Raw genomic sequence first — 27,179 nt, forward strand, 5'->3', positions numbered from 1 at the left:
GTCTTTATTGACGCTCAACTCCTCCACGAGGCCCCACCCCCTAAGACTGCTCTCTAACCCCTTTGGGAATCAAGAATTCGATTTATACGGATTAAGACTCATGAGAGAGAAGGAGAGAGAGGGAAAAGAAAACAAAAATTTTCTTTATAACCATTGTCTATTTTAATCACCCATTCTGTCAATTATTATCCTTGTTAAATTCATTCCCTGGGAGATTCATTCATTCTGGAGGTTCTTACCCCTCGGGGATGCTTTAATTCGAGTTATCTTTTGTCGTTTTTTACTCATTCCTTCAGGATGATCACTTTGGACTCCTTCCCTTGGATGGCTGGTGATCATTCGATGACATTGACGTAGTACACATTTTCGTCGGGGGTGGGGACGAGCAAAATATCGCTAATATCGTAACTAGGAGGGGGTAGTGTTGTGGAATACGCGGGGGACAATGTATTGCTTTACATTCGAGTTGAGTGAACGCTTGTTATCGATTGTTCGGTATAATGTGATGGATTTTTCAGCAGGGGATACATTTTTATTAAACTTTGGGATGGAAATGAGGACAAGGGATGACTCATGATATCATTTTGTAGAAAAATTATTATTTTCAAGGACGTTAGAATTCATTACCGCGATCCATTGAAAACCTTTCCAATGATTTTAAGCAGTTGTCGAACTCTCTTTAATTATATTTCCCATGAATTTCGTTCAACTGGGTATTGACTCTCGAAATGGTTCAGGTCCACCCCATGACTTTTTCCAATGTCCCCATCCCTCTCGCCTCGAAACGGGAGTTGAGAAAAGAATCGACCGGCTAACTGGCCCTCGGAGTCCCTTGGTAATATCCAGAGACAGACGAACCAATCGCGACACCTTAGATTGTTGTTGAAACGACCCCACATTGCCAATAATGTCGTTTCAAATAGACCAGTGTCCAGGGGGTTAAAAAAAGAATACACCGGAAAATGGGAAATAACATTCGGTGCTCCTTGTATTGGGCCATAAAAGCAATAATATGACGCGTGCCGACGACTACAATCCCTGAGAGTACCATTGGGGAATGGAAATTCCCATGTTTATTCTCAATTCAACACAACAGACTGACTATATGTCCTATTTGAAATGCAAAAGGCAATCCCCGGATTTTTAAAATTTCAATATCTCCTACGTTTTTTCTATCGACTAGAAACTTTATAATCGTTGAGTTTGATCTTCTAATTTTTCCCGGGACTCTGTCATTTGGAGACATGGGACTGCATTAAAAAAAAATCTGTGAAAGTCATTAGAAAAAAATTCGTTAAAATCGAATTCAATTTTCAAGAATTTTTCTGTTTCAAATCTCACCCGTAACCTTGTAAATCCGTTTCTACTTTTTATCTTCACGTGTACATTCCGTTTCCCCTTATTTTTTCCTCCTCTGGAAAGCATAAGAATCCAAGGGGTGAAAAGCACAGGAAGGAGATATCGACGCCGTCTAACAGAAGGTTTCACTTCTACATTTACCCACACATGGAGCAGAAAGGGAGGAGTGGAAAATGGTTCGAGTAATCCTACTTGATACTACCACCCCCTCGACCTGTAAGACGATCTTAAAATTGTGTTGAACTTTGTATTTCGTTTCATCTCTATTCTTCGACTAAAATTTGTCATGATCCAGTGATGAGATAGAAGAGCCAACGATGCCAAGTGGTTACGATCGGGGATGAATAGTTCCCCCCTCCCACCGCCCCACTGACTATTCAACCCCTCGCGAGACGTTGCCCCATTTTTGATGTGTCAAATAAAATGAGGGGGATGGAGTTTAGTAGTTTTAAGATGATACCGCAATTCAAATTCAACCCCTCAAATCTTAGCTTATAGTGGGAAAAAGGGTTTTTCGAGGAGACAATGATAATCGACCATAAAATCTTGCGAGCGAGAGGGCCATTAAGGGGCGATATAACTGCATCACTTCTTCAAAGTACTGGGAAAATCTTACATTGTTGTAGGGCGATTACCGTCAGTCTGATCACACGAGGAATTTTTCACTGCAGTCGCATTTTTTTGGAAAATTAAATTCCATACAGGCTCAGAGGATTAACCAGTTCTGGGGATGTGTGAAAATATTTTATGGTCTGACGAGAATATTAAAATCTCCAAAAAATTAGGAGTCATCAAAACAAAGATCATGACACTATTGAATTCAATTCCAACCCCCTCCAACGTTTTATCGTCACTCTCACCCTTCAACTCCTTGACTCGAAGATATCTCGAAAAATAACAAGAAAACCCTTTCTCATACACAATGGTTTTTCCCTCTCGAAATAATCGGATCATAAATGGATGCAAACACTCATGCCCCACACCGAGATCCTTCGGCACAAGAAGCTAAGGATATCCAGAGGGGTTTGGGAACGACGGTTCGAGATGAAAAAAAAAACAACTTGACGACATGGAACATGGTGTAAGACGTGACGTAACACTTGCCTTGGGTAAAGGGAGAAATGGCAAGAAAAGAGGATTCGACCGTCTGGGTAATCTCAGGCTCAAGGTGTCGGAGGTCCAAGTGGATACGGTCTCCACTATGTCCGACATTGAGACTCCACTAACCCCTCGTATCTAGACATTTTTTTATCTCAACGTATAAACACATCGACTCGAGAGAACCCCGAAGAGGATTCTCCCGGAAATATAATCTGAGAATTTTCTCAAGCGATGAGAGAAGTCTTTGAGAGTGGGAACAGCACGAAAAAGTACAGAGTTTTCATGATAAATAAGGGATGAGGGCGCGAAGACTCGCTCTGCTGATAGAATGATGCGACATGAGGGGGTGGAAATTTTCGCTGTTAAAGACCAGCGTTGTCCCGCGAAAACTTCGCAAAATGAGACTATTCTCTTCTTTTCTTCTTCGAGCTTTTCTCGGGGCTTCGGACAATTTTGTACATGTAAATAGGCCCTCAAGGAGATGAGGTTGGGGTATGGGTAAATTAGATGGTGAGAGGTGAAAATATTATCGCCTTATTTTCCGTCAATTTTCAAGACTGCGTTTAATCGAGCTTTTTCAATTTATTGTTATCGTCTTCTTCGAAATCGATCAAATAGACATAATCTGCGGAACCTTCAATTCTCCAAAAAAATGTATATGGAGAGTGTAAGAAAAAAAAAACAAAGGACCAACCCCTCACCGAAAATGGTGGATTTAATCGAGCTAAAACTACTGCCCCTAAGACTCTCGCCATTAATTTATTTCCCACTGAATGCACTCGAAAAGGTATCTCTCCCCCTGTCCCTCTACACCCCCCTTCCCCTCCCTGTATCTTCGACCCCTTTAACTTAAAGGAACGCTGGAGAGAACTCCTTCCGTCTTTTCGTAAAGAAGAAGGAAGGTGAGGGGATGGGGGTGGGTTTTGGGGCGTCGCCATGACCGGGACATTAAGACATTGTTCGCATGATTTACACGCCGAATTACATTCACGTACCGGCCGTATATTAAACATACATTGTGAGTTAACCCTTTGGCCAAGACAACCCCTTAACACCCCATAGGCAACCTCTTTCCACAGCTTCTTCGTCATTCCGTTTCGTGCCACAACGCATTTCCCCGTGAATTGAAGACGAGGCTTTCCAAAGACGTGTGAGGGGGTTGATGGAGCGGGGGCTGAATCCAGGCATTAGAAGGGCCTGGGGATGAATTTCACAGGAGTCTTCGAAAGCCCACAGAGTCATCGATCATCCAATTAGATTCGCATGGGGATGATCTATCATTCTCTCACACCTCTCAACCCTTCGGCTTTTTCTTGTCGATGGCCGGTTGAAGTAAACCCCTTTCCATCGAAAATGCCGAATCCCTAATCAACCCTTTTCAACGCGCGCAATTTCGTTCTCCCGACACCCGACCTCTCTCTATTGATACGGGGGTTTGGTTGAGAGGAGGGGCATCATCGAGGTTGCCATTGCGAATTCCTACCACGCGTTCTTTAACTAACCGCCAAAAGGCCGAAATGAGTAATCAGAATTCTTCATTAGGTGGAAAAAATTGACTGACAATGTCCTCTTTCCATTGACATTTTTTATTCGCACGTTCAGACGAAGTGATGATAATTTATCTGCTGAGTAATCCAAACACAACAGTGGCTCGTTGATCAGAATAATTTTTGAGCTTGCAAGCTCCCTCCAGCTTCATCAGAATATCTGGAGATACGATATTTCAGGGTTTTTTTTTGTACTTCAAGGGACGCAGAGAAAGCTCATTGATTCTACGATGTTTCTTCTTTCAGGGCATGAAGGAAAATATTTATATTCCCTAATTTTTTCTCCTCTCATTCGGTGGAATTAATGAAGTTCATGTAGCCGTCGTTAGCTCGGGGATGCGTGAGCGATGGCGCGCAGTCGGGCGTCGGGGACTGTACGCTCGAGTGAGGCGTAAGCGAGTTTGATGTATAACCAGTGCCAAACGCCCCTCCCTCATCATCTTCTCGCCAAACAATTTCAGATATATCGGACCATAATACGGAAATACATGCTGAGGGTTATTAATTCCCATGTCGATTCCAGTTGAGCTTTTTTTCGTAGAAAAATGACATGAATGATTGGAGAAAAAGGGTTCATTGCTGTCTAGAAAAGATGGCAGTTTACTGAAGTTACTTTATATCGAGATATATCGAAAGTGATTGGCCAATGAGTCGTGTAAAGTTGATGAAAGAAAAAAGTGAATGGAGAAGTGAAATTCCTTCGAAATTTCTTGATTTTAATTGTTTTTGCTGCCCTTAAATGGAGAAAGGGTTGATGCCATCCTTCGGGAGTGCCGGAGAAATGAAGTAGACGGTATTCGTGCATATTAACGAGGCCCTGCATACGAAAACTATCCCCAATGGTGTGTGCCAAGATAGAAGGTGTAGGTAGTACATCTTCTAATTTATGCAGATAGACTTTTACATTCCAAATTGGCTGCTTTAAACGTCATTTATTTAACAGGAGACTCTCTATTGGGTACCACCAAAGACTAACCCGCAAAGAAGCTGTTGAACGAAGCCATCACTTTTGCGATTTACACGATATAAATTTCCATAATTTTGTGCTTCTCGAAAATTTTGGATGAGTTCACGAGGGCAAGTGTTTTCATTAGTCATTGACGGAGAAAAAAAATTAATATTTACAAATAAATACACGGAAATTTCAGCCTAACGCAGAGTGACAAAAGCCCTACAATTTTCAAAATTTTTGAGCTTCGGTTTCCTGGAGTTAGATTTTATTCCGAAATTTTTCTCAAGACCCTGAGTCTACCGTCATAAAATTCCCACCCCATAAAACTTGGCCGCATCTCCCCTGAGGGTTAAAAGGGGGTTGAAGAAGGGGCGGGAGGAGAGTCAGTGGTTTTGGGCTCGCTATCTGCGGCCGCTTGCGAAATATTCAAATGAATTTCTAATCTGCGGCAACTCAGGACTCCCAGATAGGTACGTACGTATCGCCCGGGCTTTTTCATTCCACCTCGCCAACATTCCGCATTCATTCTCGGTAGAATGTGGGGTAGAAACATTGGTGGTCTTCCAGAGTCTACAATAATTTTGATAATTCACCTACTATTTCAATCTGAGAAATTATTACTCCTTTCCCATTTATTTCTGAGGGAAGGGATGGTAAGGGTCCCGGGGGTTGACTGGTACTGACGCAATGGATCCAAAGGGGGACCACCCGCAAGGCGTTAAGCCGATAGGCACTGAATCTATGGTTCTTCTCCATTTATTTTCCTCCTCTCCTTTACAACTTCTCATTCTCCAGAAAACCCAAGTGTCGTGGCGGAAAACGTCTCTTTAATGCTCTTAGCATCGTCACGGCTCTACGGGTCTTCTCAAACTTGGGGGGTGGGAAGGGGGAGGTGGTTTTTCGAACCTTCACTGCACTCACCTCATTTTCACCCTTCGACGAGCTCTTCTTAACGTGTCGCTTCCTGCCGAGTGGGGTAAATACCTGCCAACAGACAAATTACTTATCACCGCTCGGCCGAGGGTGTTGAGATTTTTTTCACTAATGATTCGAGCAAAAAAAAATACATTAATTGAGGGTTATTCATTAAAGAAGCGTCAAACAGTTGGGGCTATTTACCTGACTAGTGTAGAGTCCGTTTAACAATTTAAGAATTTTTTTTTTCTGGAGGAGCATTCGTATCGGGGGGTGGACAGCAGAATTTATTTATTTGTCTGTTATGACAGGATCAAATTATGACTAAACTATTTAAAGCTCCTTTCAAATGAAGAACTTGTACAAATTATGAAATACAGCTGCGCGAGTCATTAATGTTCGTTGGAGGAAGGAAGTAATTACATTGAATTGTGCTTTTTCCTGAACCTCACTGAAAACAACTCGAAGTTGCTATGCAAGTTGGACTTTTTTGCAATCGTCTATTAGAGACATTGGACTTTGCTCCACTTTCTGCAATATCAAAAAGTTGAAGCTTTCCATTCAAGTTAGAAAGCTCACCTCTAGTTTCAATTTAATTGGAAGACTTCTCATCAGCCCTAGTAGCACAGCAACAAGTTGATCGACTTGAATTTGTTTAACTAAAATCGCAGCGACTGTCACAACACAAAAGTTCTCTCTAATACTCAAGAACAATTTGTAATAAAAAATCCGACTGTGAGGTGAAAGCTCATGGACGTTCTCATTTAGTTTATCAGAAGAATCAGGACAGTTTACGCAGCAGATTTACTGGAAAAGTGCATTCAGGGATGAAAAATTGTGGCCCAAAAAATATAGCATTGCCATCTAACACGTTGTTGCGTGGCAGTGACAGCTGACAATTAACAGCCCCGGACTCTCGCCTCTGAAAAGAGAGTGGAACTCTCGCCCCCTTAAATAATTGTTCTCCCCCTCCCCCAATTCGTCGTCCTCACCTTCAACCCTCACTCTCCTCCTTTTTCTCCCATCGAACCCTGTTAAGACACCGATTTGGTCCCAGCGGGCGCGTCAATGCCAGCCCTCCATCCACTCGACCTGTTTTCCGATTATTCTCGTATTTATATTCCACCCCTTACCCTTTACCCCTTCCACCCTCATATCCCATCTCATCGACGCTTTCCCCGTCTATTCTCCTCATGCTCATAGATTTTTTGTCATCATTTTGAGAACGACGCGACATCGACAAATGGCTGGAGGTAATAAAGCTTTGAAGTTAGCCGTGAGCTTTTACGAATTGAAAAAAAAAATCGAATGTAAGATAGTTTCGGCATAGGATCGTCTATTTCGAGAAATCAAGTAGAAAAGAATAAAACAAGTGTAATGCCACGGTAATAGAGCCAGTGGAAAAAATCACAGAGGAGGGGTGGGGGTTGTTCACCCCTTTTGTAATATTTTTTTCTTCCAACAAACTTCTCTTCTTTATTTTCCGGCAATAAAAACCCCGTGAAAACGGGGTGGGGGTTGGGGAGTTCGTCTCTCTGCATGCGTAACATAACGATGCGTAGGTTGGTTTTTTTTAAGCGTACAAGAATAGGGGATGGGGGATAGGTATGGGCATTACAGGCATTACGGAAATTCACCCCTTGGTCTCTCCAACTCGCCTCGGAAGCGGCCCTGTTATTACCACGTATATCATTCCCCGGTTCTTTACGTGGTTTCGAAGAGATAGCGCGGTATAACCGAGGGGGTGGAAGGGGATTGTATGCATGAAATTCCGAGCCCTTTTGCTTTTCCTAAAATTCAAACCCTTTTCACTCATGTATTGTGAGAAATTGAAAATAATATTCGTAACATATTCAGTATATTTTTCTCTCTAGGAACGAAAAACTTTTGGAGACTTTTTTTGTTAACTGAGTTATTCATTTATCCATATTTTATTTACTTATATGATATTTTACTGCGGCAATAAAATCTCATTTGTCTAGAAAAAAAATAGGAAAATACAATACGAGAACAAATCTTTAAGAAATTCCTATAATACCGCGCAGTTTCGCCACCCCCCGAAAATTAAATTTATCCAATTTTTGTTCTCAATTTTTAGGGGTTGATTTTATCGATTCATCTCAATTACAGAAGAATCAGGTGGCGTGAGTCTCGTGATACTCTTCCCTCGAGGTGTCTGTGACAACGCTCGTTTAAGATGATTACCACCTCCGGGCACGCTTTCAACCCCCCAACCCCTCTCACTCCACAACTCCTCGTGGATCCTCTTGTCCCACGTGGAGGAGGGGGAGGTGAGTGAGAAAAATCGTCGTTAGATAAATGGCTTGTTTTATCTGGCATTACGTCTTTTTATTTGAGCTCCGATTACACCATCCAGTGGAGGAGAGGGAGGGTGAGGGAGAAAGGGTGGGTATTTGTAGTGAATGAAGCGCCATTGTCATAGGGATCAAGTGAAACGATTTGATAACATGAGACTTATCGTATTTTCTTTGCTTCTTGCGAATTTATTTCCTCTGGATATTATCATTAAGGACTTGGTAATTTTTTAGGAGCTTTTAAAATATTCAGGGTAGTAAGCTCATTCCAGAAATTTTCCAACACAGCGCAGAGGGATATTTTTCAACTGGTGTACTATAGGTTTGACCCATAATTAATGCTGATATTAATCACTAGTGGGTAACGGGTAATTTGGGGAATATCGGTAAGTACGTCTTCGAGCTTTTGTTTGAGTTATCAATTTAAAACTCAAACACCCAAACAATTAATTAGTAATTAAATGCTGGCCAGCAGGAGGCAAGGTGTACCTCACTTGGACCAGTAAAAACAGGGGCATGAGACCGAAAGGGAGGGAAAAGAGGGGTGGAGGTAGTTTCAATATGAAGCCCAGTGGTTGGGGGACTTCCGTGAGTGCAAGAAACTTTAAAGTTCCGAACTTCAGTTCCGCCGTTAGCTTCTAATTAGCGGACAAACAGTTAGCCCCGGGACATAGAAATACTAAAGGAAAAGCCGAGGGTCGAAGAAGGTCATTGGATGAAGGTTCAGTCTAAGAAAGAATCTCTGAGCTGGCGCTGATTTTGTCAATGTTATTGAAAAATATATTGAAAGACTATTATTTTTCTGCTTCTAGACTATTCAATTCTACAGTCAATAATATCCGAGAAGCCATTAATCCCAATTAATTTTATTTATATCATTTAAAGTTGAAAATTTCCCTGGGTTTCCAATAATTATACACATGAATGTGCCCCAATCGTTTCCTCCCGAGATATTACGAAAGTTGGGAAAGTAATGAATTGTTAAAATCCATTAAAGTTCATCAATATTCCATTTACCTCCAGTTTCGAAGCTTTTTAAATGACAATAACTGAATAATTTTCACCGTATCCATATATTCGAGGTTTGGGTTGTTAAACGTCAGTTTGGCTAGTGAAAATCCACTACCATTTTAGATTGAGCTGTCAGTCGGGCGGTCGAGTTTTACAAATACACCTTGGCTTTCTATTTTGTGTAGAGAACCCACTGACGGAGGTCCTTTTCGATTAGACTCGCTGTGAGATTTACGGGGGACGGCAGCTTTCAGGTGTTTCTTTTCATAAATATCATGAATTCAAAATGGAAAATTCAAGTCGACGATTACTCATCTAGAATTACTCACATATTAATTTCGACCATTGTCCATTTCGAAATCTCAACTGGTGCCTATAATATTGACTAAAAAATTTAGAAAGCTCACTGCATCATCTTACAATGCATAAAGCTCATCATTACCCCAAATTATTTAACCATTTTGTGGTATCAAATTTATCAGTCACCGTCCACTACTCACCAACGACTTGTATACATGCTCAGTTGGTTTTCAGTACTCGTGATCAATATTCCTTACCCCCTTTTGGCCGCCTCGAGGGTGGCCAACTCCACTCATCCACCCTCCTCCGCCTTCACCCCCTCCCCCTCCTCCTGCTGTAACACACCATCCCCCTTCCTCCTTTCCTTGAAAACGCCTCAGCCCAACCCCAAAACGCTGGAAGCCCAGGCGAAGCCCTCCTCTATCGCACCCTCGTCTTAATTAGGAGTCTGAATCTGCGGCGGACACGCGTAAGGGGGTGGTAAACCTCCCCCAGCCACCTCCATCCTCCCTTCTCCCTCTCTACCCCTCAGCCTCCTCCCCCTCTCGTCTCATCCTCTTCACAAGAGCGTCTCTTGCCTCGTGTCCGAAACATTAGTCCCAACTTTGCAGACAAGAGCGATCTTCCTCATGTTTATTATTATTATTTTTTTTCTGTGGATTTTTGTACCTCTATATTTTATCTTTCTCACCCCCGACCCGTCTCATCTGCCTGACATATAAAGAAGTGACTCGAACGGTGGCAGAACGGAGAAATAATTAACGTGTGGTTTAAATGTTTTTTCCGGGGCGGAGGACTGAGTATTTTTAATTGGTGAGAAAAAGGGAGTGGGGTGCAGGGTAACTGGTGGAGATGGAGGCAATAAACAGAAGAGGGGATTCGGAATTTGTTTGTTAATGGGAAATACCGTGAAATGATGGTTCGTAATCAAGTGACAATAAAATAATGGCATATTTTTTAAATTATCCTGAGAGTGATGTATTTTTTCACAACTTCTTGTTGTATGGATTAATGAATCTGCCTGGAGTGTCATTCGAGGGAAAATTGGCCCTCGGTTGGATTTTGAAGGGAAGATTAAGCGGAATACGGCACTAGGGGCAAGAGAGGGAGGGAGATGAATCTCGGGGCGCATCGATAACGGAGAAATAATTAATTATGGCTGTGTGTGCTGTCTTGTGGTGGAGTTTTTAGAAGTACAGTATAACCAATATCTTCTCAAAGATATTAATGAAATTTTCTTCTTTTCTTTGCTCGCAGATTCGCCTCCTACGGGGCGGGACTGTCCCCGCCAAATGATGAACAAGGTAAGAGAAAATTGTATTTCATGATTATGGTGACTGAGGACGGTAAAACTACCCCTGTAATAATTTTTTATTTTACGCTATCGAACCGACCGCACAATTTCATATGAATTAAATTTTCACGAAATTCTCCCATGATACCATAAAAAAATGCACAATGAACCCAACCTGGTATTATACCCAGTAACCACGGACAATCGACCCAACGCCCTTTAATCAGCTTTTCGTTTTTGGGTCTGGGGTAAATCGCGTGCAATGTGAATTTTCGGGGGTTGGCAAGCGATCGGCCAACTCAACTCCTTCAACCCCCTTTTGAGGGATCCATATACGTACTCTGCTCTCTGACGTCGGCAATTATTACTCGCGAAAAAAAACTTTTTCTGGGGCTAAGGGAAAATGTAGGGGAGAAATACAACTGGGAGCTTAATTATTAATTGACAACAGCTATCAATAACTAAAGATACTCAATATTTTTCAGTTTCACTTCACGATATCAAACAAGTCATTTCATACTCCTCCTTCACAGCCTTGAAATTAATATTACCTTTAATATTACGTCATCATTGAATGACACCAAATGAATATAAAGAAAATGGTTATTCTCAAGGTTTTTCCGTTATTACCCCCCACCTCAAGCTGAAATGGCTCTCGTATTTATCTTTTTACGACTCTATTTTTCTCCTTCTCACTATTTTTCTTTGCTGACTACTGTCGCATATAACCCCTCCTCTACTATACCAAGGTTATACAGTTGTTCTCCTAGAATGTGTATAGGTATATAACAACAGTAGCAGAGGGTAGTCTCATTTGTAAGCCCTTTGCGCCGTCTCCTGCCTCCCCTCATTATGCATTGCACATGAGAAAACTTGCCTCGAGTCTTCTCCACCCCTTTCCACCCCCTCCTCCCACTCCCTCTCCTACTGAAGCTCACCTCTAGCGTCGCGTCTTGCTCGACTTCTTTATAAACTTTTAATGACGGCAAAGCCTAATCGAGAAAACGAGCGGAGAGTAGCGGAAGAAAAAAATGAAACGAGAAAATTCTTGAAATAAATTAATAAAAAAAATATTCAAGCATTGCTAGATTGAATGGAAAATTCTACTGAGCTTATTGGTATCAGAAACTTGGAATCAATTTCGAGACTAATTTTATTTTTAATTAAACGAAGAAAATAACTAGAAAAAAAAAGAATTCTTATTATCAGGTGATCTCTAGACGAACGAAAATTAAATAAAAAATTTTTCAACGCATAATAGTGAAGAATTAGCAAGCGTTACCATATTTTTTAAATAAAAAAAAAACAAGTACGAGTAAATATAATTGAATATTTTCGTTTAAAATTTAGCGATAGTTAGCATCACGTACACACGTACGTGAGAAAAGAGGACACCCCTCGCTGGTGCGACTTTCGATTTGCAACAAATCATTCAAGCATTTACGCCCGGTTGCCCGCCCAGTTGAATTAAACTTTACCCGGAGAAGTACGAGATAGAGCAAAGGAAAATGGTAAAGGAAGGGCTGAAATAGAGAGAGGGAGAGAGGAGAGAGATGCGTATACCAAACTCCTTTCTCTAAAGTTGCTGGTGCCTTCGTGCGAAGGCAGTTAACTATTTGAGAGAAGCAATCCTCTGTCTATTTCCAACCTACCTCACCTACTCTCACCCACCCACCACCACCTTCTTGACTGCCTTCTAAGAATGCCGGAAGCGAGATTAACATAGCTACGTGCATCGAAAGTCCCATATGAGGTGGATAGTACCTGATAATTTTGGAAATTTTGCTCGATGTGAAAATGCGAGGATTGCGATGGGGGGGATGACGAGTTTTGGTGGTGAATGTTGATTTGATCGAGGAACTGATAGGATTTGGAAGTCCGTGCTTGACGAAGACTATCCTGAGTTCCAAGTTTCCTAGGAAATGGAGAACTCTGTGACTTGGCTAGAATCACAGAGAGGAATCTTCAAAGTCTGGTATTGATTACTCCAGTGTTGAAAAATATCGGAGCACAACCGAAGGGCGAAAAGTCTTAAACCGTCATTAGGCTAACCTCAACTTATAGTATCCTCAGTTCAACCCCTAATGTGGCAATTTTACCTTCTTCGGTCGGACGTTCTATTTCCCACGTGTGCACCCCCGTGATCATGTATTACGACCTGTTCCGAGAGAGAATTTTACGAAGAACCAAATAAGAAAAATTATTTTCATCCTTTGCACACTCTCACTAGGCCCTATATAACCCAATGAAAGCTACACATCGGAAGTAAATTATCCAATATAAAAACGAGCCCTAAAATTAAGGCCACATCGGATTCTTCGACACTTTTGAATGTTAGAAAGAATCTGCCAGGGTCCCCTCAGGGTTTCCACGATGCCACCACGTTTGATTTCACTTGTGTTGTCCTTTTAACCATCCCTTCATGTTCTGAGAGAGCTTTCATGAGTTTCCATCTTCCTAACTCATTTAAAAATAAAAAATATAAAAAGATCCATCTTGACAAATCAAATTAAACCCGAAGATTGAAAAATCTAAATTAAACCAGCTCAATTCACGCCAGATAATTACCCCAGGACCCTGGGGGGACTTTTGCGGCGTTGGGGAGAGAGATATGAGGTCAAATAAAATGTTAAAAAAAGTCATAAGGAGGGGGTTAAGGCTGTGGGAAAAAACGTAAGAGGCGTAAAGCATTAAAAGGGTTATATAACATTCATTACGTGGCCTTGGGGTCAAGCCTTTGTGAAATTTCCCTTGGAAGTACCTCCGCAGGCTTTGCTCCCTCCACCGTTCCTCGTCTCCTGGGGTTGGGAGGGTCTCCTCAGCTCTCTGTGGTCTTGACAAAAATTCAGTCTCCCCTTGTGAAGTGAAAATGTATTTCATGGCTCAATTTTAGACATTTTAACTTCGACAAAACCTGATCTAAAGATGGAGCTGACCCCTTTTCAAATCTCCGGGAGGTGATACGAAAAAAAATTCCACCCTCGTTGGAACAACAGAAACAAGCTAAATCACCCCGAAGCATCAATAAACCCAAAGTGAAAGATTTAACGAATCCGGTGACCTGAGTAATAACCCAACCAACCCCGTTATCATGAGATGTAGTCCACCTGAGAGAGTGGGAAATGGACAAGAAAACAGGCCGACTGTGCGGGCAGTCTGAAGGGTTCCACGAAGGGCATCAAGGGACACGAGGAGTAACCGGGAATGTATGAGTAGTGGGAATGTAAGTGGCTATGTCGTAGAAAAGCCAATGTAGAGAAAACCAGAGGACCATATAGCGGTATCCTCTCCAACGTACATTATTTCTTGATGTCAAATAAAGCAATTAGCATGTGCCCTGACCAGGGCTTTCGCTCGGGTAATCTGGAGACCTGCGGGTCCCTGGCGTGTGCGACATCTTCATCAGGAGAATTGGGGTGAGGAGAGAGGGTGGGAGGGGGGCGCGAGAGGATGAAATGAACTCCACCAGCGGTATCTATTCCTCGTGGGACGAGAAAGTGGAAATGGAGAACCATTTGTTCAATGAGGTACCATTTTTGGAGCTCTCATTATATTTCAAATGAATTTATTTTGTTAAGTTCGTTGTCATTTTCGAAAGACGAATTGCTGATTGTTTCGATTCATTTTTAAATTCATTGAATATCTTCAGTGTATGTCATGAAATAATTTCGAATGTTTATTGTTTATCGTAGCCATTGTTGTGTGAGACATAAACTGGTGAAACGAGAGTACTTTTCTCAGCGTTTTTCAACTCACTTATACAAAAGCGTATCCCCCTAATAATTTTTTTATTTACCACTTCCGAGAACAGTAAAAATTCATTCATGAAATATTGAGAATGATGGGGATGGTTGAAAAAGAAGAAAAAAACAAAAATTATTGGAGGTCCCGAAACTCCTTGAAAAGGGAGGTAGAACGAGAGGGGAAACAGGGGTGAAAAAAAGAGTACTTTCGGAATCGATCCCGATGGTGAATGGATATCGCATTGATCAGGTGAGCGAGGGGACCTATTACGCGGTGACTCCACACCTGAGCCCTTCAAACCTTACCCGGAAAATTGCGTCAATTAACCTCGCGGAGCCAGAATATACTCGAAGTTTTGGCGGTGCTTCTGTTTGTTTTTTTTAGGAGAAAGGGAACTCGAGAAAGTTTGGTTTCTCGATAAAAGATGGATGATGATATTGGGTAATATGTTAGGCAGAACCATCGGTCTCTTTTATTGACAGCTACTGAAGATGAAACGCACCCTTGGTGACGCCAAACACTTTCTAGGTCTGTGCGTGGAAATGATTTTCATGATAGAGAAGTGATAAAGACTTTTCCTCACTAATGCAATACATTAAAAAAATAAAAAAATTGCTCAGGTGGAAATAACTTGTGAACAGTCAGATCACGTCAGGTTACGTCGCAATGACAATAGTCACGAAGGTTGAAATTCCTCCATTTTTTTCCTCAATTGCAGACAAAATTTTGTGATCTTTTCCGGACTTTTTCCAGGCGCAGATTTTTTTCCCCCAAAGAGAGAAAACAAATTTTTGATCCAATCTCCAGAAAAAGTATTTACCCCGTCATTCCATTATTCACAAATTCACCCCAACTCCAACCCCTTCCCTTTTTTTTCCCAACCACCTTGGTTTCAATGTTTAACCCACCATTACACCCTTCTCAGCATTACAAAAATAACACTTGTCCAAGGGGTCTCAGCGGCTGCCGCGTAAAATTAAGCTAAAATTTCCGTAACCGCCAGAGGGTCATATATGAAAGTCTCACGCACCACGAATGAGGGACTATCCGTCTCTCTAAAAATCCTCATACCCCTTTTCCGGGGAGTTAAGAGGGTATCACACCGGGTAAAATTCATTCTCGTTTTACCACTCTATGGTGTAAAGGTCAGTTAAATATTTACTTTACAATGAATATGCAAATATAATTATTTACGGTCAATTTCAAACGTTTTTAACGTCACACGTTTTCGAGTGTGAATTAAGGGGCGCCCCTGAGGGCTTAAAAATATGAGTCTGATGCCCTTAGAACCAGTGATTTACAAAAATGCAAATATTGACCCGATGATTGTTTATACGCTATAAACTTTACAATTGGATTCAAAGAAATGTAGAATTTAATTTCTCAATTTAGGTCAGACTTAATTTTTATCCTGTAATTTGATCCTTCGAAACTTCCCGCCCTTCTCACGAAGTAAATTTTTGGCCTCTGATATTTTCCCCGGAATAATACATATTTTAAAGAAAATAATTAACAATTAGGAATTTTGGTAATGCCAGAACCAAATAATTTGGTATTCGCATTACGCGGAAATGTACCCGCATCAGTTATAACCTTTCACATTAATTATCTGATGCTAGAATAGGAGCTTTTAGGGAGAATATCATGGGCAAAAGGCTTGTGAAACATCAAAGAACCCAGCTATTTAGCCCGCAATATCTTTCCACGAAACTGAACATCATTGACTAGAAAATACTTCACCATTGTACACAAAACCGTAAATTCACAAGTCCATTCTGGCATTTTGCACATTCTTGAATTAAACGACCACTTAATTTTCCCCATAATAATATCCGGAGAATTTGTAAAAGAATTGCTTTCCCATTTCAAGCTGAAAATATTCCTCAAAACCACCCTCCCTTCTTCACTGAAAAAAGAGGCAGCTGCATACATACTATTGATTTACCATTTTCCGAATATTCAAATGAAATTATGTCGAGTGATCAATCCCTTCATCACCTCCAATAACCCTCAATTTCCACCCAGAAACGAATAAACCATTGTCTATAAAAAGACATTGATACAAGGAAGAAAGAAAAATTATATTGCGAACAATGGGGGTTGTCTCGTCTCTCCAGCGTATTTTTTTCGCACAAGGGGAAATAGTCGGCTTTGGGGAGGGTTGAGACCATGATATTACGGAATAAACTGAAGTACAAAACTGCGAATAGGCCTTTGAAAAATAGATTCTGAATGCGATCCGATGGCGAATAAGCCATCGATATAAATTGCCCTCTCCTATCGGTGAGCAAAAAAATATATGCGAATTGAAAATGCAACTGAAAGTTTTTTTCCACGAATTACCAGACAATTTTATTCAATCCATGGTTCCCTCCTTTCCATAAATAGAAACAATCGTATTTTATCCTGCTCTCAATCCTCACTTGTCTGAAAAATGATATTTGACACTTCACGTCCTCATGAATGTGAGAATCATTAGTGTAAAGCCTCATGCCAACAGTCTCCCAGCGATGCGCCGATAAATATTACTTGGGTAATTCCACCCAGAATTTCGTTCGGCCATGACATGGATTATTGTCATGATCCATCAATTTTCCCATCAACAGTCTGCCAACGGTCGGTAAACAGTTTTAAAAATATTTTGTCAATTGTTGGGAAATAAATTCAGCCCTCGATCCCTAAAAAACCACAATTGTCAACACATTAATCCTATTATTCTATAACCCTGGAAGGTATAATCTCTCACCCCTGGCTAAGCACCAACTGGATTCTCATCCCTCGATTTATCGACAAAAAGTTCACTATTCATATATCACTCTCGGTCATCACTAATTCACTGACATTCACTGCTTATATTTTTCTCTTTACAACTGACAAACTAGAAAATGACAAGCTATACCATCAATTAATCCCCTGTCATTAAATAATTCACATGTCCAAAAAGTTTCCGTCTGTTTGATGCAGATGGGAATGAGATGATGAGGTTTTAGTGAAGAGGAAAATACGGAAAATGTATTCGAGAGTTTCCAATTTGTGGTTGGTGGCCACGGTACGGGGTAGAAAGGCTTGGATAGGGCTGGGGTTTAGAGATTCAGGCTCTATTATGGTAATTATATGATAAATACAACAAGACCGCGGGCGATGTCTTCTCTCAGTCTCCTGTTCTCCAGTTGAAGCCAAAATTCTCGGGGTTTGAGGACCTTCCATCAGTGCCAGGAATCTCTCACGTCTTTTCCACCCACCCTCACCCTCCTGTCTCTGTACTTCCTCCTATCTTTTTAGGTCCTCAATTCTCCTCTTCATCTCGTCTCTTTGCGTTCTCACACGAAGGTAGTTTTCCTTTAAAATACGCCACCACTTCTCACTGTGCGGAATGCAATTAATCTTAGTCGTTTCATATTCTCGCTCTCTGTTTCTCGGTCTTTACTTCGTCTTATTCCGAGTTACTTTACCCGTATGGTGAGGATGGATGGATGGATTGCGGTTAATGAAGTGAGACGCTGGGTGTGAGTTTCGGATATTTTTCCTTCCGAGTGGGAGCTTTGTAATCGTTGCAATTAGAGCTTTCCATTTTTTCGGGTATATCACCCATTACGATTCACAAAGTTGGAACATAAAGTTCACTTTTCCATGGGTGAACGCACGCTGACGCAAAAATAAACCCAATAATAGAAATTCTGTGACTCATCGATATCGTTCATCATGCTTTCAATTGAGAAAGAGTGAGACCAGTGATTCGATTTTTTTCATCACCATTGACTCCCGATTTCAATAAAATTTATCCTCAATTTTATTAAAATTCATGTTACTCTAGAGCAGTATAATTTATACACCTTTAGAGGGTAAGAGTCACCCTGCAGGTCAAGTTGATCAATCGTTTACCAGAGGCTTATGGTAAAATATTAGGATAATTTGTAGTATTCACTTTTCTTCGTGTACTCTCTTCAGGGAATGACTCTTCCCCTTTGAAAAAATCATTTAATCAATTATACACGTTTGAGAGAGCATGCAGATACGAGCTAATTCGGTATACCATGGAATCATTATAAATAGTCATAATTACAACAGTCGAGCGCGTGGCTAATTCAATTACTCTGATTAACGTTGTACGTTGCACCTTCGTTTCCATGAACGTAGAATAGAGCCCAGAAGCCGGCGGGTATACACACATAGACACGAGTGTTCGAGGGGTTGGCTTGAGAATTGTGGGTTGAGGTAAGGATGGGGTGGGTGGTTGGGTGGTGGGTAGGGAACGCCATAGAGAGCTTAAAATATATACCAAGAGTATCCCTGGCTAGGATCCCAGGACCCAGGACCACCTCTCTTGGTATTATGCTTATGCATAGACAAGTTATAGCGTTGGGCTAATATGATTATCTCTTCGACGAGGCGAGCAACCATCTCACACCCACTACTCATACCATCTCATCTCATCCCCTCCACCCCAATCCGGCCACTCTTATGGTCTCTCCTGTCCGTTAGTGTTTTTGGAAAAAATTACAGTAGAATTGACGTACAAAAGCGTGAATTTCCAGTCAAATATTACGAGTAATTTATTCAACATGTGACAAGTTAAAATCAGTCAAGTTAAATGTCTGGAATAGAAAGGGGATGCTTTAGGGTTTTGCTTCAGGAAATAATTAAAAAATTTTGTTTAATTTTTAAAGAAAATAACCGTCAGATGGTGTGTTATTCTTCGCGGACATTTAAACTGAGAAAATATTAATGAATCCAAATATAGAAAGTGGAATCTGTTATGGATCGAACGGAGAATAAATTAGCCGGGAGACTCGAGCATTAGGGACGAATAGTAGGATGAGAATTTTAAGGATTGGGGCAATGGAGATGAGAGCAAGACAGACAGATATAAAATTTTGAATATGAATGGGCAGTTTTGCATCCATAATGAGGCCTCTTATTCCTGGGAGACAAAGCGCTGCTTGACGAGAACATATGTAGATTAAGGATGGATTTTTATGGTTTAAGACTGCCAAGTGTCTCTTCAAATCCCCTGTTTCAAAATTCCCCTAATTTACAATCTGCATGATTACTTTCTACGGAATTAAATATTAAAACTAAATTAAATGAATCGCCATTTTTCCCGCAGTCCCGATAGCCAAGTGAATAAAAACTTTGTCGAATTAATGATGCTGAGCGAAAAAAACACTCGAAACTCGTCTGTAAATTCCTTAATTGGTATAACCTCGAATTAATTTTTTTTCTCAACCACTCAGACCAAATATCTACCTTTTTTTTTATTTTTATTACATTACCCACGACACCGAAAATGTCTCGACTGACCCTTTGCAGTCCCTCACCCCCTCACTTGCGTCTGAAAAAACTTGAAGGGTAACTCCATATTTACCACTGGGGTTAATTTTTCCCCCCTTCCTCTTTCCCTCCCCGAGTTGGTCATCCAAGGGTTAATTCCCTCGATGTGAATTTCCTCCAAGTCCAGAAATCAGAGTTTTGATGGAGAGGTACATATTTGAGTGGTATTTCAATGATGGAGGGAGTGGCCAGGGGGTGGGGTAGAATCGATTGCAGAAAACGACGATGTAAGAATTATGCAAATTTCGTTTACAAGTGAATTGAAGAGACGTGGAGAGGGGCTGGGGGAGGGGGGAGGTGAGTTGGTGGAGGTTACAATTAGGCAGGAGCCAATTCAATATCGAGGGCCATTCGGTGGGGGAATATTCATCGGTTGTAAATGCCTCGGTCTTTCCACACGATCGATCCAAAACCCCTTTCTCCGTTGAAATTTGAAGAGGAAAAAAAATCGAGTAATAACATTTTTTTAAATAAAATAAATTTGTCTTTAAAATGTCTGCAGTAATAGATCATCTAGTGGGCAAAGATAATTGTCAATGGGGGATAAATATTCGTTAGAATGGCCATATGTTCACAGTCGTGGCGGGAAATTCAAATGCGACGCGCGAGGAGCACAATCGGTGTCGCGAAATGACCTGAAGTTACGCAAAGAACCTTTCGATATTGTGAAGGACAATTGACTTGAAAAAAAAGTCTAGTTACCTTTAAAAGTCGGAATAATAATGTGAAAATAATAGGGATTTCTTCCCACATATGTGCCAATGACTCAAGCGGACATTTTCTCCATTGAGAAATACACAGCTATTTCATTTGATTTTTTTTTCCTCCTTTATCCTGACAATTGATGCTGGGATGCATTATGTAGCCGTGGTGCGCGTCAGAAGACATGGATTTCCATTTATTTCATTCCGTACATTTGCCTCGAGGCGACGCACTCACATGTGTATGAAGCGCATGAATCGTCTGCTATCTCTACACTGGCTTTTGTCATTTATTCTCCCTCAATGTGCAATTTTTTTCCCCCGTTCTTTTGCCTTTTTTTTGTCCACTCGCTCTTTGAAACGTTTGACGCAAACGCATGAATGAAACGCTCTCAATCCATAAATAGAATACCTCTTTTATTAATATGTGCGCAACACGATAGGTATTATTGGTCGAGTTAAAAGTCTCCACCAATTTCGCGAGTCTCTTTGGGTTTAGAGTTAAGATGAAATTTTTAGATGATTAGTCTCATATTAACCCTCAAATACGCATGAGCCCGACAATATGGCGCTGCTCCAACACCTGATGGATTCCCAATATTTTTCATTCATTGGCGATTAATTATTGAAAATCGTTGCCTCGCATTTACCTCATGACCGTGATTTATAAATACAATTCTATTGTCCAATTGACTCAACTCACAGAGAGAATAAATTGTCTATAAATAATTCGATTGGTGGAATGTGATAAAAAAAAAACAGCTGACAATTTATCTGCGCAAAATGACGAGTTATATTTTACAAGAAAAAACTACAACGACTATAAATAATACCGTCTGTTTTATTCAACAAAACCCCCAGGAAAATTCATAAAATCGCATGAATACATAAAAGTCACAGAAAATCGACGGAGACAGGGAACAAAAAGAACGAAAAAAAAACTCAATGAAATTGAGGGGTTGATACCCATGGCCATGTGGTCTGTCTTTTTTCGTTAATTTTTTTTTATGATTTTCGGGAGGAGCCGAGTCGCGTGCGTATACAGGTGCGTGCAACCGACAGGGGGGACCTAGTGTTCACAGTTTCAACAGGTGGTCAGTCGTGGGTTAGAGCCCCGTGGCTACCCATCCATCAAGGGCTTTGTGCTTGTTCTCTCTCTCTCTCTCTGTCTCGTTCTGTATGCGGTGGGTGCCTATCGGTCGTGGTTACTCGTCGGATAGGTACTTGTCCGGGTTAAAGTGCCTCTTCCTCCCCCATTTTTTCCTCTTCCTCCCTTCTGCCTCGTTTTTTTTATCACCAGGCCTGCGGCGACCCTTTTCACTGGTGAAAGAGGAGAAAATAAAAATGAAGGAGATGGAACAAAAAGTTGCCAATTCACGGGGACGTTTCGCAGAGCCCCCCACCCCACCCCTCCCACCCTCCCACCTCCACCAACGTTCAAGTGAACACAGGAACAATGGAATCGTTAATTAAGATTTTTTTGTTTCGACTCTTCGGGGGTTTTCTTGACGCGTGAGGTAATGGGAAGGATTGTTTCTTTTTTTGAAAGGGAAGAGTGAATGAAATGACTCCATCGGGACGATGGAGAGATCTAATTTTTAAAAGCTTGTTTTGAAATTTCAGAAAGATTTAAATTCAGATCTTCCAGGTGGTAATTTGTGATATTCGAAGGCTTCCACTTGACAAATTAGGATATATTGACTTGAAATTTTTAAAAATATGAGTGAGTGAGTGGATTACGTCAATTGAATTCTGCATTTCTGTTTATAAATAGCGACAATCCTTTGAACGGGACAAGACAAGCTTCGACAAATATTCATTACTGAATGAAAAATATGGAGAATCGATCAGCTGTTCAGACAATTCTATTGTTTCGTAATGTCGCATTCATGTGAATCGCCTGAAGTAACTTTTTATTGAGTCAATGAACTATTGATAGAATTCCTGACGGTTGAAGGGTTGAATAATAATCCTGTTTATGCGTCAATAATTTTTTTATTGAAATTTTTTCGTTATTCAATGTTTAAAATATTGTGATTGATAAATAATTTTTTTTTGAGTTCGAGCTAGTGGATGGGTCTATGGCACAATGATTTCTTTAATTTCTATTGGATTAAAATTTTAATCCTCCGTAAAAACCCGAGGGGGTGGTTTTTCACGGGATAAGTGGGTGGAGGGGGTGGGGGTAGAAGAGTAGTTGGGGATAGAAGAGATTCGGATTTAAGGCGTCGTCCGTGAAAGCCCTCTGGAGGCGTCTCACTCGCTTTTTCAGGGGATGAGGGTTAGTTTAAACGAGAAATCGTCTACGAGTGGAAAAGAGAGCGAAATGGTTTCCCTGTGGATGAAGACTATGGGGTGGGTTATACGGACTGGGCGTGTTGGAGTGTAAGTGCTAAGATCTCAGAGTGCATTAACATGCCCTGTAGGCAAGCCTGAATACAACCCTTCTTACATCCAGCAGCCTCTCTCCGAAAGAGAGAGACCTACCCTTCTTTTGAGTAAAACCGTGGGTGGTTGGGCATCCGCAAAGATTTCCCACTTAATTATATTAAAAATGTTTCTTACCCTCAAGGAGGTACCTCCATTGTTCTTTAATAAAAGGGATGAAAAAAAGGTACACCGCCACCACTTGAAATTATAATTTCAATTTTGCGGTGAATTTCAATGGGTAAAATATTTATTTTATCGTGAATTGTTGCTGAAAATTCTGATTTACAGCCCTTGTGCATATCACGATCCCTCAAACCTTTATTACCCTCTCATGACAACCGGAAATTAATTTGTAATTTTATAACATCGGGAGGTTGGCAATGCTTCCCTCAACATTTTTCTCATTTATTCCCTAATCAAAATTCGATGGGTCTAATCCCGGATGGATGGCACTAACGATCCCTGGATAAAACGGGAAAACCCTCCTCTGGACGTTCCATCGAAGTCACCCCAGACGTCTAGGGGTAATAAAAAACCTGTCACGTAGAAGTGAGGAGGACGGCTGAGGCCATACCCAGGGAAAGAATACTGATTCATTATTCAATCTGGGTCGAGTGATTAGCATGCGGCTACATCGGGGCTACCCTCCTCATCTTCATCCTGTCTTTTTCACTCCTCCTAAATAATGTAAGACGGGCCACAGGCGCCTCCATGTTATTTTCATGTGAAAACACAAATTACCGATGTCAGTTTGAGGGAACAAATTTTTGCACTGCTTTCTGTAACACAGAATTAAAAGTCGATGGAGAGTGATATCGAATGATAATATACCTTGCGATTCAAGTCAACCCCTTCTCAAAGCCAAAGCCCTTTGCCCAAAAAATAAAAATGTCGGTTCAATATTTTTGGAAACAGCCCCAAATAGCAATACTGAAAGAAGAAATCATAGAAGTTATTCAGCAGCTTTACTAGCCCATGAGTTCCTGTTATTACAATCCCGAGTGTAGGGTTGAAATCCCCGTTGAACTAGCGAGAGGGCGGTAATCCCTTAAGAGCAATAATAAGAATCCTTTTTACTCCCTCCACATGCCCTCACGGATTTTCCCGCTTGGAGTTAAAACCCGGAGTCTCTTCTACTTAATTCGTTGTGGCTTGGCGGAATGTTAAGGCACCCTCCTAAGGAAACTGTCCTCTTGGGGGTGGTCCAGAAGGGTTGAATACCTGCCAGAAAGAAATAAGGGCAAAAAACAGGAGGATATCTTTGGTATGGGGAATGGAGAATAAGCATCACGTGATTTGGAAATTCGTCTTCCGATATATTGTGAGACTTTTACCAAACTCCCGTGGGGGTGAGTTTCAGCTTGAATCCGGGGGCGTAATTTGCACACAAAGTACTCGACACTGAGGGGTGTCAAAGCTACAGGCTATGCCTGTATGCCCGAGGACATTATGCTAACCCCTTGGCCCTCCTAACGCCTTTGCATAGGATCGTATATCCCTGATGCACATGCGAAAAGGGAAAACTTTTCGTCTGAATTGTTGGGGAATATATGCTTTTTTTTTCTTTCTCTCGCATACTCAAAGGCGCCCATTTACAACGTCAAATGTCCGAGAAATTGGATGGAATCAATTTGTGAAGGGAAAAAGCCTTGAGATTTGATGCGCATTTTTTTTCTGTACCGAAATCAGACGCTATTGGAGGTCCCACAAATTGTTTTTTTTTTATTGACATAGATTCTCGGATTTTAATTATTTATTTTTGGAAATACTTTGTTTTATCTCCAACGATTGGCTTCTAAAAAGAGTAACGATGGTTTTTAAAAATTAAAAAAAATCTCTAACCAGCATTTTCACAGAGGGGTGAAGAGTGGATCCTAGGAGTGAGTCTCTGAATGTCCTTGTTTCACCATTCCCGCAGAAAACAAGACATTTATAAACACCCACCGGCGAGATTAGATTTGTTAAGATAATGGGGAGAGCTGCTTTAGACATAACGCTTGGAATGGTTGGCACAGCCTCTTCTCTCTACACCGCAAAATTGAGAGTGGCTGAGAGGGAGAGGGAGAAGAGGTAGAGATCTCCTGTGCACCCGCCTTAATCCCAAATATGACCTTGGGTGGGTACTAGAGTATCTCTTGAGACATGAGTGGGTTGCCAAAGCAAAACACTAGCTTTTTGCGGTCGTGAGAGTTTTAAAAAATTATTCAGGGGAAGAATGAAATTTATTTGATGGCATTAATGATTATGGGCACTCGAGTGAAGTCAAATTGAGGGGGAATCGATTTCACAGTGATGAATGTAGTGGAAAATAAGTGGTGGGGAAGGAGCTCAGTCTTTAATACTTTGTCAACGTCTTCATTTTTTTATTACCATTTTCAGATTTTTCAAAAATTCTTCTTTGAAAGAATATTATTCGGCACTCGACCGACAAGAGTCAGAAGTCAGTGATTTTAGTTTCTCTAAAGTTATTAAATCTTATTTCAGGGACTGTTAATAAGTGAAGTTAATTCTAGTTCATAGAAAAGCTCATGACCAATGGTATTAAAAACCCGCCCAAGGCCCATATAGAATCCGTAAAAATCCACGACCTAGGCTGTAAAATTTCATATGACGAATTGATGGCAGAAGTAGCACGGAGCCCCGTAAAAAACTTTAAGCCATAAAAAATACATTTAAGTTTCGCCCAGAGTCCGTAAAGTTTCCGTTTTCTCACGGTTGCGAAAGAAAAAGTTTTCAATCATTTTTTCCCTTCAAAAATTTTTTGGTTTCATTCCAAACCAGTGGGGCCGACTGCGTCATTATTGTTGACCCTGGGCTACCACAAAAAAAACACCATAAAATATGTAAGATATCGCTTTCACCCACACCATGAATATAATCGTAGTGTGCTCTGGAAAATGTAATTAAGAGTGTAAATAAAATTTGTAATAGAACTCCCCCTCGATAGGATCAAAGAAGAGTTGACGACGTGACGACATCTGGAAAATCAGGGGGCAGGAGGAAGTCTATATCGATGAGCAAACGATCCTTCCTCACCCCCTGGGCCCGCCACCCTCCTTCCCCTCTCCACCCCCAGGAACAAACCCTCGATAAATATTTCCGTCAAGTGACCGGAGAGCCGGAGAGGAATGGCAGATAGAGAGAGCTCGGAATTCAAAGAGATACGAAAGGTGGAATCGAAAAGCTCCAGGAAAAAAAAGGCCGGGGGACGGGGGGGGGGTGAGTTAGAAGGAACTCGAGGAAGGGACGGAGAAGCCGTGGAAGTGGGGCTGGGGGCCAGTATATTTGCGTTACGTTACGTAGTTGCGCGTTTAATCAGCCGTGTGCCCGGAAAGAAGAGGATGGTGGGCAGGGGGCGTTTGAGGGTGGAAAATGCTGGGGGTTGGGGCTCGGGTGCCTTTGCTGCAAAGAGAAGTCTCGGTTTATTGCCCGGTAGTCTCGGACTGCAAAGCGGATTGACTTCGGGACCCATCCCCTGTGCTTTATGTGAAGCTGCAACTGGATTCCACGATTCTGAGCATGATTTTTTATGGGAGTAAAGGTGATGAGAGGAAAGAATATTTAGGGGTTGGAAGGAAGAATTGGGTGAATTTTTAAGGAGAAAATGAACGTCAGGAGGGCCGGGAGATGAGTTATTATTATTTTTTGGCTGAGAGAGATTTTTTGTGAGGGAAAAGTCACGAAGGGAGAGCTTTTTGAGCAATTTTAGGAGACACATTTTGAAGTAGAAATGGATGTTGGTGTGCCCAGGGTTCAGAGGAAAAATTGCCAGTGGCAAACTGAAAGAATAATTATTTTTATAAATCTTCTACCCAATCGTCCGAAATCCAAAAATGTTGGGCCAAAGTTTTCTGATGAAATAGAATAAATGAAGAAAAAATATTCAAACGTTTGTGCGTCGCGGTGTACCTTTAATCAGGGAAAAAAATGTAATATAAGCTGGTGGTAAAAAAGAGAGGAAAAAAAAGAACGATGAGGAAATAAAAATACTGGAGGGATGGCTTGAAGCCGCTGTGCGCGGTCACAGAGGGAAAGGAACAAAGGAAGTTATCGCCCGGGAATTTTTATGCCGACGAGAGGACCGGAGGAATGCAAATCACGTTGCCTTCTATCCCACCCCCCCTCTACCTTCTTTTCTCTTTTTTTAACTCAACCACTGTTGATCGAATCGCGGGGATT

At 41.2% G+C, this 27,179-nt stretch overlaps 1 protein-coding gene across 10 annotated transcripts in view; it reads left to right on the forward strand.

Annotated features, from left to right (window-relative positions):
- Positions 1-27,179, forward strand: part of LOC135160765 (uncharacterized) — a 183,855-nt gene that overhangs the window by 123,299 nt on the left and 33,377 nt on the right. For all 10 annotated transcript variants that reach the window (XM_064117717.1, XM_064117718.1, XM_064117719.1 and 7 more), the window contains exon 4: positions 10,758-10,804. In XM_064117717.1, the coding sequence (XP_063973787.1) occupies positions 10,758-10,804 (47 nt within the window). The remainder of the gene's footprint in view (positions 1-10,757; positions 10,805-27,179) is intronic.

Source organism: Diachasmimorpha longicaudata, chromosome 3 (assembly GCF_034640455.1).
Source record: "Diachasmimorpha longicaudata isolate KC_UGA_2023 chromosome 3, iyDiaLong2, whole genome shotgun sequence".
NCBI lineage: Eukaryota > Metazoa > Arthropoda > Insecta > Hymenoptera > Braconidae > Diachasmimorpha > Diachasmimorpha longicaudata.